The 12,905-nt window shown below is 36.0% G+C and overlaps 1 protein-coding gene across 2 annotated transcripts in view; it reads right to left on the bottom strand.

Annotated features, from left to right (window-relative positions):
• sh3gl2a (SH3 domain containing GRB2 like 2a, endophilin A1) overlaps positions 1 to 12,320 on the bottom strand; it is an 81,133-nt gene extending 68,813 nt beyond the window's left edge. The window contains exon 1 of one of the 2 annotated variants that reach the window (XM_084091454.1): positions 12,109 to 12,320. In XM_084091454.1, coding sequence (XP_083947580.1) covers positions 12,109 to 12,153 — 45 coding nt within the window. In that variant the 5' untranslated portion in view covers positions 12,154 to 12,320. Of the gene's footprint in view, positions 1 to 12,095 lie in introns of both variants that reach the window. The other variant, XM_084091455.1, reaches the window with a different exon arrangement.
• Between the last annotated feature and the right edge of the window lie 585 nt (positions 12,321 to 12,905).

Genomic DNA, 12,905 nt, shown 5'->3' with positions numbered 1-12,905 from the left:
GGGTGCCACTAAGGGGGGGAAGTTAGTACGATTCTAAGGGCCCACGCACTTTTGGGGCCCCCAGAGATCGATTCTTTTAATGGAATGGATGCGGTAGGGGGGCCAACCTCATTTTCTTTCACAGGGCCCAAAATTGCTAGCGGCGCCCCTGGTGGGCGGTATTGCAAGTTTGTATGATATCGATGTATTTTTTTATAACCGATATAGAATGAGGCGATAATACCGTTTATATCAAAATACAGTTTGATACGAGCGCATCTGAAAAATAGCAGAGCACGCAGAGTGAGCTGCTGCACAGAAAGTGCACAATCAAATTTGACCTAAAACAGAAGACATGCTTTATATTAAGGGCTTCAAAAATAACTTGTAAGATATAGTTATCATAAATAGTTTAATGTGGCTTGCCCTGAGAGATACTCTGACAGATTCAGGTAGCCTACATAACCTACATTTCACAGGTATATTCTCAATCTAACAAACATCATAAATGTTAGAAAGTCATGCAAATATTTCCACTTTGCTGTCAGGAGTGGATGAGCCTTCTGCAAGCAAGTATCCGCTAGACTTCACTGAACGAGCGTGCCAAACAAACTGAACACAATTGAATAGGAGTGCAATAATTCGGAGTAAAATAGCCTACAATGTAAGTAATTGTAAAAATGCAATGTTAGAATGTAATGTGATGTGATTGTTTTGCGCATAGCCTACATGGTTACATTCACTATATGATGTTTTATTAACAAAGTTCGGGAGGAGCACGTTCAGATAATTAACACAAGCAGAGAGCACTCAGCAATCAACGATAAGGTTGAGGTGTATATTCAGCAGTCTCACCTCAATTCGTTGACAGTTTAGCAGCATCCCTCCACCACCCCTTCTCCACACTTCTAGTCCTAACCATTTACATACGAGGGGAGTACTCTGGGTTCAGGCCAAACTCCGAGCTCGGAGCCCTCCCCCCCGGACAGCATGCCAAATACGCATTAAACTTTACTCCCTTCTAATTGTATGTAAGTGTGAACTCGTGAAATTTGTTTATAGCCTTCAATATGAACATTGTTTGTAGGACAACATTGGGCAGGATGTGAAATAACATTAAATGTTATAAACATATGTGATATTTTTTTAAATATATCGTTTTTTATTCAAATAGAAAAACTTAAGGGTGAGAATATGATAATGAGTATGTCCACATACAGATATGATTTTTTTTGGCCATATCAACCAGCCTTAATGGGTAGGGACAATGTGTAGAGACCAATCAGACAACGTTTAACTAATTTCAAGAACATCAAGAACATCCTGCTCTTTATTCCTCATTCATGCACACTTCTTTCAATAACTAAGTAGCACTGTGATAATCGGATATATTTACATTTCGCGATATAAAAAAAATTATACAAAAATCTCTAACGATAGTCATCATCGCCACATCATCGTCATATGGCCTAGCTGACAGTATTAACACATAACCTACTAACAAAACACAGTAACAGAAACTGGTAGGACATAAAATATTGCGATTAGCATCTCACTTTAATGCACTACATCTTTATGTAACTAGAAAAATTATATATGATAAAAGGTATTTCCCTTCTGCAGTTTGCAATATGTCCATTAGCCATTGTAAGTCTTTGTCATTCTCAATCGACATCCCACAACCCAAATTTGCCAGTCAGACGTAATAATCCATGTAAAAGCCATTACTAGCGGGCTGATCGAAGTAGGACTGTAGAAGCGCGAGCAGCACTACACACTCCTACAGATGTATAGTAAAACTTGACTGGTAAAAGGCGCATAGTTGTCATTGGCCAGATTCCTGGATGATGGTCATATTAACATGGAGCCTCAAAGCAACATGGAGAGACAGGAAATAGCGTTGCAACTACAGAACAATTTTTTTAAATGAAAGATTTATTATAAAAGATTTAAAGGTCCCGTTCTTCGTGATCCCATGTTTCAAACTTTAGTTAGTGTGTAATGTTGCTGTTAGAGCATAAATAATATCTGTAAAATTATAAAGCTCAAAGTTCAATGCCAAGCGAGATATTTTATTTAACAGAAGTTGCCTACAGCGAACTGCCCGTTTGGACTACATCCCTCTACTTCCTTCTTTAATGACGTCACTAGAACCGTTTTTTGACTAACCTCCGCCCACAGGAATGCTCCCTCAACTCTACCAAAATTCGTTTATGTACTTCTTATAACTTACTGTGTTTACTCAGCTCTTACGGTGATTTTCTGAAGTAAAACTGACGCTTCATCTTTTGTGTGATGTACAATAAACTTTATTAAACTCATCAGTATATGTTTGATCATCATTCAGACAGCAGACTTGTAGGCTATTAATAAATAATGGATACATACAAGCAGATGACAAATACGTTATAATAACCGTAATTAAACTACTAAACTATACCTGTTTCATCTCTATACAGCACACTGACTCTGTAGGCATTATTGTCCGACTCGAAATAAACACCGTTACTGAGAGTTTCTGATATTATCATCATTCCGTGAGATGAAAATGTCCTGACAGACTGAGCGCGAGCTCATGAAGCTCCGCCCCCTGGGTCGTCCAGCAGCAGCTTATTTGCATTTAAAGGGCACACACTAAAACAGCGCGTTTTTCTGTGCCCCAAAAAATTACAATTTAAACATGCTGTAAAAAATGATCTGTTGGGTATTTTGAGCTGAAACTTCACATAAACACTCTGGGGACATCAGAGACTTATTTTACATCTTGTGAAAAGGGGCATAATACGGGACCTTTAATATTCATTATTCACCTATCATTTCCCTCTGATTTTAGGGTTAAGTTATGGGTTAGGTTTAGAGATAGAGTTAGGACTATGTTTTCAGACAGGAATGTTGAACCAGCATCAACAAATTGTGTTGATTCAGGAACATGTCTTGCCTAGCAAAATCAAAGCAACCATTTCTGTATCTGGCCCTTTACTGTATTGCAGTGTTACACAAACTGTTGGTTAATCCTCTGTCCACAGTAACACTTATTTTCAAACACTGCCATAATTGCATACAAAGTACAACATTTCTCTACAGACTTTTATTTAACAGCAAATATGCTTCAAGCTGTTGACTGCAGTGATTATGCCGTTATAGCATTCGTGATATGGGACTGAGTAAACTTCTCACTGTAGAAAGTGACAGTCTGTGATGCATTTTAGTTATTCAGAAGTGAAGACAATGTCTGTATGCATTGGCCCTAAGCCAAAGCTATGTTCAGTTATGACAGTGTTAGCCTCGCTGTCTGACTAATTCAAAAATAATTGAGCAGTTTGAATGTGCTTATATTCATTTCAAAACTGTAGTGCTTGCAGCAGGCTCAGTGGTTAATAATGTCTCCTCACAGCAAGGTCTTCCCATAATACAAACACATGCACATTTTTGACAAACTGAGGACTAAATTGTCCATATATGAATGTGTGTTTTTCACACATTGCATGCAGGGAAACATTCCAGTATTGTTTATAAAAAATAAATAAATAAATAAATAAAATAAAAAACTTTTCTCAGGGTTTCTCACACACACTCTTTTTCATGCATTGAAATTACCATATGATATGTACATAACAAATGCATATTCTGATCAGAAAACATATAACCAATACTTTAAAATGGTTGAATGCCATGAGTGTGTTTGTGAACGTTAATGGGTGGTTTTTGGAGAGTTTGAGCTAGTAAAGATGTCAAGTCAAGTCACCTTTATTTATATAGAGCTTTTTACAATACAGATTGTATCAAAGCAGCTTTACAGTGATAACATGAAAATAATACAACAAAGTTTGTTTCTAGAAGAAAATTGCATCTTCATCCACCTTAAGTAAGGCAGATCAATAAAATTGTTGAATTTTAAATGTCCCCAACTAAGCAAGCCAAAAGCCAAGATGTGTGCTTTTCTCATCTTTATTCACAATTTCCTTAGTAAAGCAATTTGGATCAACTGTTGTGTGGCTGGGCAGAGGCCTAAAAGTTTCAATCTGGAGAGCAGTGCACCTTTGTACCCTTTAAAAACAGAGGCCCTGTCCAAAATGGCACCCTAAACACTTGCGGTATTCCTTCGAAGTCCGCACAATCGTGACATAACGCCGCTTTGACAGTTGGGAAGAAGTCTGCATATTCATATCGTTTTCACTGTGCTGTATGTAAAATTAGCGTTACCTTGTCTTTATTTGAAAAAATATGATTACCATCACGAAATTACCAGATTACTGAGTGCCCTGTTACAGTGTTTACCTACTTTTTATTAACATATTCATATATTTCTAAACAATTACTTTGTGAAAAATACTGTAATAGGATTGCAAATTTAAGAAATTGCCATCTAAAGTATAAAAGCATGTTTATTTTAAAAATTTGTTTTATAATTTATTTATAATTTATTAAATATTGATTAAAATAAATATATATAAAAATATAGGCTTTATATCGGCCATCGGCCACCCTGCTCTCCAAGATATCGGCATCGGCCATCAAAAAAACAATAGCGGTCGACCACTACTCAAAGGTCCCATTGCATGGATTATTTTATTATTTTAGAATGTTTCCTGGGGTGCCCTTATTATGTTAGTATGTTTTTTAGATCAAAATTTGTTATAATTTAGAAATAAAAGGCATTTTTCCTAGCCTGATTTTAGCCTCTGATTTGAACGATCTGTTTGAAGGGGTGTGTCTGTGTGAGACTTCAGTGTAAACGCCCACTGCTGTGATTGGCTGCTGTGAGACTTCAGTGCAGAGTGGTAGAGAAAACTTCTCTCTCTATGGCTCTGCTTCAGTGTAAGCCTGTTGATCACGTGAATGAAGATCTTATCATTGCAACGCAGTTTCTGCACTCTCACTAATGATTTCACCAATGCAAACATGATGTACGTACAGTAAGAGCTTCGTTGTGCAGTGTAACAGCGTCATTGATTTCATAACGAGTTTTGGCAAGTGTCCAGATAAACTCGCGCTGTGTGATTGACAGCTTGGGCAACTGGAAAGGGATTGTTGTTTGATCGCTATCTGTATATTAATCACAGTTTAAGTAAGATTATTTTCATCCTACTAAGAGAATGACGTTAAGTTGATCGTTTAGTCACTGGCTTGATTTACTGATGCATAAACAGTATTGAACGACTTTGAGAGAAAGATTATCTGTCTGAACTTGAACAATTACACATCAGACATTCACATAACCCACTGGTTCTTCAGAGGCTCGGATGAAGGAACTAAAAAAATACCTTTGTGTTCATTTGTACATCCAAATACTGAGCAACTGCCATGCTTCGCTCGTTTGCAAGCCATGATGTCTCTTGAAGAAAAATGATTCGGACGATGATTCGGCTGCGCAGTTCCGCCTGGCCTTGAACATGGGCTGGCATATGCAAATTTTTGGAGGCGTACATATTAATGATCCCGACTGTTGCGTCACAGTCGGTGTTATGTGGAGATTCGCCAATTTTTCAGGGGCGTTTTTCAAAAACGAGATTTAAATAAGAAGGAGAAAACAATGGTGTTTGAGACTCACTGTATGTCATGTCCATGTACTGAACTCTTGTTATTTAACTATGCCAAGATAAATTGGCAAATTCTAGGGCACCTTTAAGAAAAAAAAAAAACAATACAAAGAATAATGATAAATTGTTAGTATGGACATAAACCTTTAAAATACTGAGATACATACTTAATTAAAGATTTTTTTATTTTACATAAACGTATCCTTAATTTACAAAAAAAAAAAAAAAAAAAATAGGTACTATACGTTATCCGGACCACACCTGACCACACGTGACCACAACCGCTCTTGGTTGGTCGTAACCCCAGTGACGGGTAGGTTTAGGGGCGGGGTTGGGGCAGGTCATCACATGTGGTCCAGATAACCGTATAGTACCAAAAAATACAGTATAAATAATGCAGTATTTTTTCTGTATATAATTTTTTTTTCAATTACTGTAATTTCATTAATAGTATAAGTCAATTTTGTTAATTACAAATTGTTTGTAAGTTTATAGAGTTTTGAATATAATAAAAAATAAGAGAAACAAATTTAAGAATTATTTTCTGTAAAATTAGTTGTTGTTGTTTTTTTTTATACATGTATAAACCCAAACGCTTAAATCAGGGCTTGCCAAAGGTTTCGGATCAACCTTGTTACCTGGAAAGCTACTGACTAGGTAAATGGCATTCACATGAAGCCCAATGTGACAGCAGCACAGAAGAGAAATTTCCACCCCCACCCTCCAGTCAGGCAGTCTTAAAATATTCCCCTGAGTCTGTGCCTCCTGGATTACAACCACCAAAGATTAACGTTTTATAAATAGAACAGATAGATGGACAAATGAAAGAGGTTATGGGAGGACGTCCTCCCTTGATTTGTGATTGTCTGCATGGCAGAGAGGGACGCACATCCCTTTGGTAGGACGGCCAGTTCCAGGGAGGCTGTATCTCTCTTCTACTATTATTATTATTATTATTATTATGTGTGTGTAATTAAGGGCAGCTGAGAAAGCTCATGCATAAAGATGGCTAAATGAGGCATGCGTCTGTTTCCTCTGAGTAACAACATATATTCTTGTGTGCTCTAAATGCTAGATAGCAATAATGTTTTAATTAATAAAATCATTCTTAACCAATTGTATCAAAAAAACAAAAAACAAAAAAAAAACTTTGCAAAAGTAAAACGTCATGAAACGTTGGAACAAAGGCAAAACAACAACAGTAAAATTATGTTTAATGGCTGGTGAAAGAAAAAAAAAAAACTGAGCATTAATGGGAATTTAAACAGACATGTAAAGGGAAATGTAGTACTCAAGAGTCCAAAAGGGCCAGCTAAATCCAGGGGACACCCTGTAAACAAGTGTGTGGGGACATAGGAGCCCTTGCTGGAGTGCATGTACAACAATGCTGAAGGTAATAGAAGCAGTGAATACAGGATGACACAGCAGTGATCATATGGTGACATTCATATACATTCAAAAAGAAAGACGAGATCATGATTGCTTCAACCCTAATCTTAATAAAATACCAAGGACAAGTGCCTGTGTCAATCCAGAGTCATTTTGATTCTATGGGAAAACAGTAATGTTATTGTGATAGTGACATAATTTTTAAGCCTCACACAGGCAGCCATTACATAATAGCAGGATGAGCCCTTACCCTGGCATGTAGTATCTTCAGACTACAACTAAGTGATGATTCGGAGATGAATTTAGAATAGAATAGAATAGAATAGAATAGAATAGAATAGAATAGAATAGAAAAGCAAGGCTAATAGAAAGTTATAGTTTGTATAGTATATTTGGGATGCGACAAAATTATCTCCCCCAAGGTGGACGTTTAAAAATCAAATAAGGAAGTGTTGACTTATTCAAAAGTCTTGAAATGAGTGAGTACGTACAATCTCTAAAGAGATAAAGAGATGGTGTATGTTAATGTTCTATTTTTTGGAGCAACATGTAGCCTTGTATAGGTTCATCTTAAACAAGTCAATTAGGTTGTATTGTGTTGTCCATTAATGGGGAGTTTAAGATGATGGAAATCTACCAAGATATCAAAGATAAAACCAGAGGCAGAAGAGATTAGTGATGTTCTCATTTGGAACACAAGTGTATTTCATATGTCCTATCCATTTACTGCATTAGCCCACAAGGCCTTAAACAATCTTCTTCTATACTAGACAAAACAGTTTGTACCCTAACAACGGAGCATTCCTTAAAGAATCCAATTTAGATATTTGCCACACAAGCAAGTTATTGTCAAACAAATACTGTAAGCATATTAGGGGGCTTGAAGCGACATGGCTTTAATGTGTCCAGAGTGTTATACATAAATAGAAAATGGTCTAAATATTTACACACAGTGCTATTAAAGTGCATTGAATTTGGTTCTGACAGTGCACTATGAATCTATCAATTTTAAATAACAAAGATTGCATTTTGCAATCCTGGTGTGACTATCTGGGATAGGTTCTTCTTGGTTTACTCAAATAAAAAGCAAGTAAAAAAAAAAAAATTTATGATTTAGTCTAAAAAAAAAAGTAGCTCTTTTGCTTTCTATTTAAATCCAACGCAGTTCCTAAAAGTTAACAAACATCCTTAAAATCAAACACTGCAATAAGTCCAATAATATTCAGAATTATACACGACATGACTTTTTGTAAATGGTTTCTAAATATCTCTAGAATTTTGATGGTTTCATGCTCTTTGCAGCCACCACAGCACAAAGCACATGGTGGTCAGCACAAACAATGTTTTGTTTGTCCTCATTTCAAGTTAACAATGTGGTTTCATTTTATCTTCCTTTTACCTTGCATGGTTTTGTTCATGGTTTTTGAGGTCACACAACCTGTATATGATGTCGCCATTTGCACTTTTTCCACCAAACCTACAAGAACTGAAAACCTATGAATCACAAAATATGGCAGCCTATTCTACTGTAAGAATAAGAGGTTCCGAATCAGAGGTTAGTAGTGTTGCCTATACAACTATGAGCGCCCCGACTGACCTAAGAAACATTTTAGTACGAAGTTATTATGTGTGCCCCTTATTTCTGTCGACTGAATCTGCGATGGCAATCATTTGTGAATAATCAATTTTTTTAGTTAGTGCTTCAGTGAATTTGCCAAATGATTTTGCAAAACGTTCAATTCGTATTCGTTCAGACTGCTCACTCCCTGAATCATCTGAAGCCATTTCACAGATAGACAGTGTGTGAAACTGACAGTATCAAGATTAATGAAGATGCAGAGGACAAACAGTGCTAAATGAAGTAGATATTCACCTACAAATGAAACAAAAGGCTATTGTTTGGGAGGAAACATTGAGAAAATTCAGCTGCTGCTCTGCGACACGTAAATAGGCGGCCATTCACACCAAAAGTGTTTTTGTGTCAAACACAAAAACACTTGATTTTTTTTTTCTTGATAAATGTCTTTTGACCATGTTGTTGCTTTTTGCAATTTTTGTGTTTTAAAATGCCTTTGTTCTCTTCCGTTGCTCTCACTGATTGTTTGTCGAAAGAGTCTCAAGTATTATAGAAGTGTGTAAGTTTAAATTTCTCTCAGAGTTGAATTTTTAACATGAGCATATATTAAATGTGAACTTTTTAGTGGTGTTTGAGAAAACAAAACAAAAATTCCCCTCTGTGCACACCCTCAGATTAAATCCTGCAGGCATCCCTTGCAAAATTGCAACAGGCCCAGATAGGCTACATGGGACACTAACAGACCAAAACACTTTTTAAGATAATGTTTAATTACCATATAATTAACCCTAAGTTGGCTTATTAAATCTTATTAAGATAGTAAGCCTATTAGGATAGTAGAGAGTAAACAATTTAAAAACCCTATCACCTTCACCACTATGCCTTTGATCAGAGGGAACTGACATTATAAGTGGCTAGAAGCACTTTCAAATTAACAAATGACTAATTCTCTACAAAAATAAATTAAAAAAAAGAATTAAAAAAGCAATGCCTTTTTCCCCCAATGACAAATGTACTCATTTAGTCCTAACAACAAGATCACCTGTATTACACTATAAAGACATTCTATCCTGAAGGTACTATTTTAGGATATAAGGATATTTTAGTATAATCTGCTTTCTACAATTTGAGACAGCATTTATGTCAGAGACTTCACATGGGATGCTTAGAAATCCTGTATTGGTAGACACTAGACAGCTCACCTGTTTGATAATAGTTTTTGAAATAAGAGAAACTGGTAGACATATTATAGCGAATCTATGATGCTAAACATTATTTTACACCTGTCCAAATACAAGATACAATTCACTAAGATACAATACATCAAAAGAATGAACCATAAGAGACTAAAGAGACAAAGAAAATAATATATTTCTCATCCTTTGAGAGTTAAAAGATCCTTGATTGCACTACTCATTAATAAAGATATACTAGTTAACAAAAATATATTGTCCAGGATTATTTTAAAAACAATGGCTTGCCAAGTATGTGGTATAGCTGACAATTTAAATAGGAAAAACACAGCATTAAGCAATGTCTAGAATTTGTAATAGAGAAAGAATAAAACATCAGCCATGTTTGAGACAGACGCTGTGGTGCATAAACAACGCCTTACATCAAAGAAAGGAAGAGAGAGAAGCTAAAGAAAGGGGTCACACTTTTAAGTACAGTACTGTATGAGACCAGAATAACACAGAGAATGACTGATTGTGACGATCTCAACTAGCAAATACAAGTTTTCATCCATCCCCAAATACCCAACAGTGAACAGGAGGCAGATAATCTCTGATCTTTCGCATTACACAACACGTGATGAAAATAAAATGAAAAGCGTAGTAGATGAATGGCAATTTAACTTTATAAGCAGGCTCTTTGTATTACAAGCTAGAATTGTCAGGTTAAACAAACTCAATTTTATAAAACTGAAGTACATTTCCAAAACAAAACTTCTGTATAACTACAAACATCCATGTTTAGACAATTTACATGAAATCTCACTTCTCTTTTATGTAAATATCATTCTGGACAAGGAAAAGCCAGAGGGCATGTAGTAAAACAAGTGTTGTGCTTATATAGCACATATTCACTATAGAAGCAAATTTCCAAGAATAAATAATGCAGGTGAAACAGGATAAACTTGTCTCTACATAACTGAAAGGAGATAAATGAGGGAAGAAAAAAAAAAACATTTCACCAAACAGGCACTATATTTTGTCACGACTGCAAGACTGCATGAAGATTGTGTATAAAGTACACAGCAAGCTGTGAGAAGGAGCAGTGTGTTTGAGGAACCATCTGTTCTACAGAGCAGCTCTGAGTCATGCCACCCTCTCCACTGCGCAGCATGCACTGATAATGTCAGAGCCTGACGATTGGTCGGAATGAGGCAGATTATGTTGTTTAATATCAGGCAGCAAGATGCAAGTCCACCTCCACAACTCACAGAAATTCATATTCCCTTTAAAACAGATGGCCTTCAAAAAGATGCAGAGAGCCAGCTGTCATATTAGTTAAACCTTGTCCCTGGAGCCCTCCCAACAGTGCATATTTTGAATATCTCTCTCTCTCTCGCTCGCTCTCTTTTTTTCTTTTTTTTTTTTCTTTTTTTTTAAATCAAACAAACCTGATTCACATTATCAGGACCGGGTTTGAGACCCACTATGTTAAGAGATGCCGGGGTGATGCCTTAAGCATTTGAGAGAAGTGGTTCCAATAGATGCTGCTGTTCCACAGCTATCCTTAAAATGACAAATACTTCCTCCAAAACCTTTGTTGCACAAACTGTTAGCATTCAATGAGATTTTGATTAATGCAAGGGAAAGCTTCAGGCAAGGACACTAGATGGACAAAACAGACAAACCCAGGAGTGAATTGGGCTCAACCTAGTCTGATGGCACCAGAACACACACACACACACACACACACACACACACATACACACACACACATATATATATATATATATATATATATATATATATATATATATATATATACACATATACATATATATATATATATATATATATATACATATATATATATATATATACATTTTTTTTTTCATTCTTTTTTTTTTTTTTTTTTTTACAAAATATTAATTACTTTAAGATATTAAAATGGAAATAGAAAATATTTTTAAAAAAATCTGAATTAAAATGCCATACAGTATTGGACCCTAAAGGCTGTGGTGGCTTTAGATCATCATGGCTTTTAAGAGTCACAGCATCAGGATTGCTTTAGAGGGCATCGAGGTCAATTTAAGGATATAAGCTATTATGTAACAACTCATCTACGCATCTTAAATATTCATGTTCACACGGTGTCATTTAATCGGTGCAAATAACACCTGATAAAACAGCACGGAAAGACATTGAACATACATTCATCTGAATTAATTGATTTTAGACGACAGTGACTAGCCTGCTAGTAACAATGTTAATGCATTTATTTGTTTATACATCATATTACGGTGCGTTCAAAGAAGCACACACTGTTCCGCGTAAAGATCCGCATTACGATTCAGGACACAAGCTGCTCTGTCTGCTGTAGCACTGCAGCAAACCCATTTTCACGCATGTAATGGTCAAGAGAATGATGAATTTCATTACCGTTGCTTCTTACCTGAGTGGCTTTGTGGAATTGTTTCTTCAGTCCCGCTACAGACATGATTCCGACTGGACTAGTGCTAACGCCGATTGTGATGTGCAAAGATGTAAATAAACTCACAGATACGTGGATGTGAGACGTTCAAAGATAAACCCTTGTACACTGGGAATCACCACAAGCATAGGCTGATTATAGCAGCTGATGATGACGTGGCCGTGACATCACGCGTCAGATACCGCCTCTCTACAGATTAGAGCAGAGTCGCTCCTCCAGGGGGAACCTTCAAGGTTAGTTCAAAAAGGCATAACGCCAACAGGTAGAAAGAGGCAGGTCTGTTTTACTGGCGGTCAAGGGAGGAGATGCCTGAAAAAACTGCAAACTGAAAAAATAATCTTCAAGGTGTTTGCATTAAATGTATTGGAGTGATCTGTCACTGTTCATTAATTCACTACATTGTGGTGGAACAAATAAAAAACACAGATTATATAGGCTACCATAAAATTAACCTAGCAACCTACAGATGTAGGCTATCCTACACTATTTTCTCATGAATTTGTTTTTATTTCTGAATTGATTTTAATTTCAGGTAGAAATACTTTATACATTTTTATTTGTATTAATTGTATTTACCGTTATCTAATGAACAGACACACTATATAAGAACTAGATTAAAAAGTTCGTCGAGACAAACTTTAAGTTGGCTTGAGAAAGTTTGGACCATAAAGTTTGAAGACGTTTAAAGTAGTTTGAAGTTTAAATTAGTTTAAAGTTTAAATTAGTTTGAAGTTTAAATTAGTTTAAAGTAGTTTGAA

This window comes from Abramis brama (assembly GCF_963993115.1).
Source record: "Abramis brama genome assembly, chromosome: 2".
In the NCBI taxonomy this organism is placed as follows: domain Eukaryota; kingdom Metazoa; phylum Chordata; class Actinopteri; order Cypriniformes; family Leuciscidae; genus Abramis; species Abramis brama.
Note: the sequence above shows the minus strand (reverse complement) of the source record. Positions and strands in the feature narration are given on the sequence as shown.